The sequence below is a fragment of the Propithecus coquereli genome, unplaced genomic scaffold (assembly GCF_000956105.1).
Source record: "Propithecus coquereli isolate 6110/MARCELLA unplaced genomic scaffold, Pcoq_1.0 Scaffold107, whole genome shotgun sequence".
Taxonomy (NCBI): Eukaryota; Metazoa; Chordata; class Mammalia; order Primates; family Indriidae; genus Propithecus; species Propithecus coquereli.
The window spans coordinates 1,061,809-1,063,798 of record NW_012134636.1 but is presented as its reverse complement, the minus strand read 5'-3'; the positions used below and the strand labels follow the sequence as shown (position 1 = coordinate 1,063,798).

At 42.4% G+C, this 1,990-nt stretch overlaps 1 protein-coding gene across 3 annotated transcripts in view; it reads left to right on the top strand.

The window, feature by feature from the left end:
- SRGAP3 (SLIT-ROBO Rho GTPase activating protein 3) overlaps positions 1-1,990 on the top strand; it is a 242,111-nt gene that overhangs the window by 209,116 nt on the left and 31,005 nt on the right. For all 3 annotated transcript variants that reach the window (XM_012646635.1, XM_012646627.1, XM_012646643.1), the window contains one exon: positions 1,451-1,585. In XM_012646635.1, coding sequence (XP_012502089.1) covers positions 1,451-1,585 — 135 coding nt within the window. The remainder of the gene's footprint in view (positions 1-1,450; positions 1,586-1,990) is intronic.

Below are 1,990 nucleotides of genomic sequence, written 5' to 3'. Positions count from 1 at the left end.
GTCTCATAGAAAAACAAAGCAAAAAAAACACACTCCTGTAGCAATGAGCACGCCTAGCACCTAGACCTTGGTTTCTAAATACTATTAAAAAGCAAACAGAGCTCCTTGGAGAAATGTTGGATTCCAGATCTGGGTCAAGGAAAGTGAAAGGTGATCCAGGGAATTTTTTGTCCAGAAAGCAAAGAAGTGTGCAATGAAGGTCACATTAAAATGACACAAGAAAGGACTCCCCCTGGCCAAATTTGGAACAATTTAAGCATCCCAAAGAATAGTGATGGTAATGGATCATCACACATCGAGTTAAAAACTACAAAAATAAGTCTGCAAAGATGTTAACAAGTAAGGGGGTGAGAGGCGGGAGGACACAGGGAAAGCTCTTCTTTACAATAAATGTAAAAGAAATGACAGAATTAGAAAACTGCCATTTTTTAACCCCCAGTGTAACAGTTAATTTGGGCAAAAATCATCATTGGATGCTATTAATAAAAGTATTCGGTGAAACGTGTGGAGGACAATGACATGCGCACAGTCTCAAAGTATCACGATACTTTGAGTACCAACTCACAGATCATTTACTTATTACAAAGGGGAAAAATACCTTTACAGCGTAGAGCTCTGGAGGCCACCACCTTAACCCAGTAATCGAAATTGGCATTACCAGTAGCGGGACAGGCTGACGGACATGGCTCCTGATGGGATGCACTAAGGTGTCCCCAACACAGCCCACGTAGTATTCTTGCCAAAAACATTTAACCTCAGTCTCATCATGAGGAACAATCGGACACAGCCAGAATGTGAGGCGTTCTCCAAGACAACGGGCCTGGACTCTTCTGAAAGAGCCAATATTGTAACAAACAAACCGGCACACAAAAATATTGGGGTCTGTTTTACATTCCAAGGACTCAAGAAACATAACCACCAAATGAATTGTGTGAACATTAATTAGATATTGGCTTTGGAAAAAATTCTATAAAAGATATCATGGGACAATTGGGGATGTCTGGCTGGGGGCTGCATATGCGATGTTATTTTGGAAGAATTATTAATTTTCTTAGGTGTGATAATGCTATGGTTATGTAGGAGAATTTTCTTATTCTTAGGAGAAATGTGTTGAAGTATTTAGCAGTGACATGTTGTGATGTCTACAAAATACTCTCAAATTTTGAGCAACGATAAATATAAATAGAGAAAGAGCAAATATGGCAAGATGAGCGTAAGCGAAGGTGATAGGTGTTCATTATTTTATTTTTGTAACTTTTCCATAGATTTGAACATATTCAAATAAGAAACTGCAAAGAGATTTAAACGTGCTGGTGGGGGTCACATGTGAGGGAGGCTTGTCCCACCTGCCTTTCCGCTGGTCCAGGCTGGGTTCCGCTCAGCCCTTCTGCCATCCGCACGTTCTCTGCCTCCTTATCAAGCTGAAACGTTGTCTCTTGTTTCCACTCAGGTGAAGACCCCCTTGTGGACGATCAAAATGAACGTGATATCAATTCAGTCGCTGGTGTTTTAAAACTGTATTTCCGAGGACTGGAAAACCCACTCTTTCCTAAGGAAAGGTTTCAAGATTTGATATCTACCATTAGTAAGTATTTCCCAGGAGGAACAATGGATTCCTTGACAAATCTTTATTGAAACTGGGCTGCAGGCTCATCTCTTTGCTAGGCACAGAGGAGGGATTATTACGAAAGAAGAAGTGTGGCCTGCATCCTCACTGAACTTAAAACCTAGTTGTGGAAATAACAAGATGGTGTATAACAAAAGGGGTAGTGGGCACGGCACACCCCCGGGTACAAAAGGGGCTCAGAGGAGAAGCAGAGGAAGACTTGGCTTTGTAGATCAGAGCTGAGAGATGTATGTGAGCAGAGTCTTCCAGGAGGAGTGGACACAGGGAATGCTGGGAATGGTTGGGGACACAGACCAGTGGGACCAGCAGGAGGGTGACCTGGCCAGTGCATGGTGCAAGAGGCTGAAAGGGTAAAATGGAGCA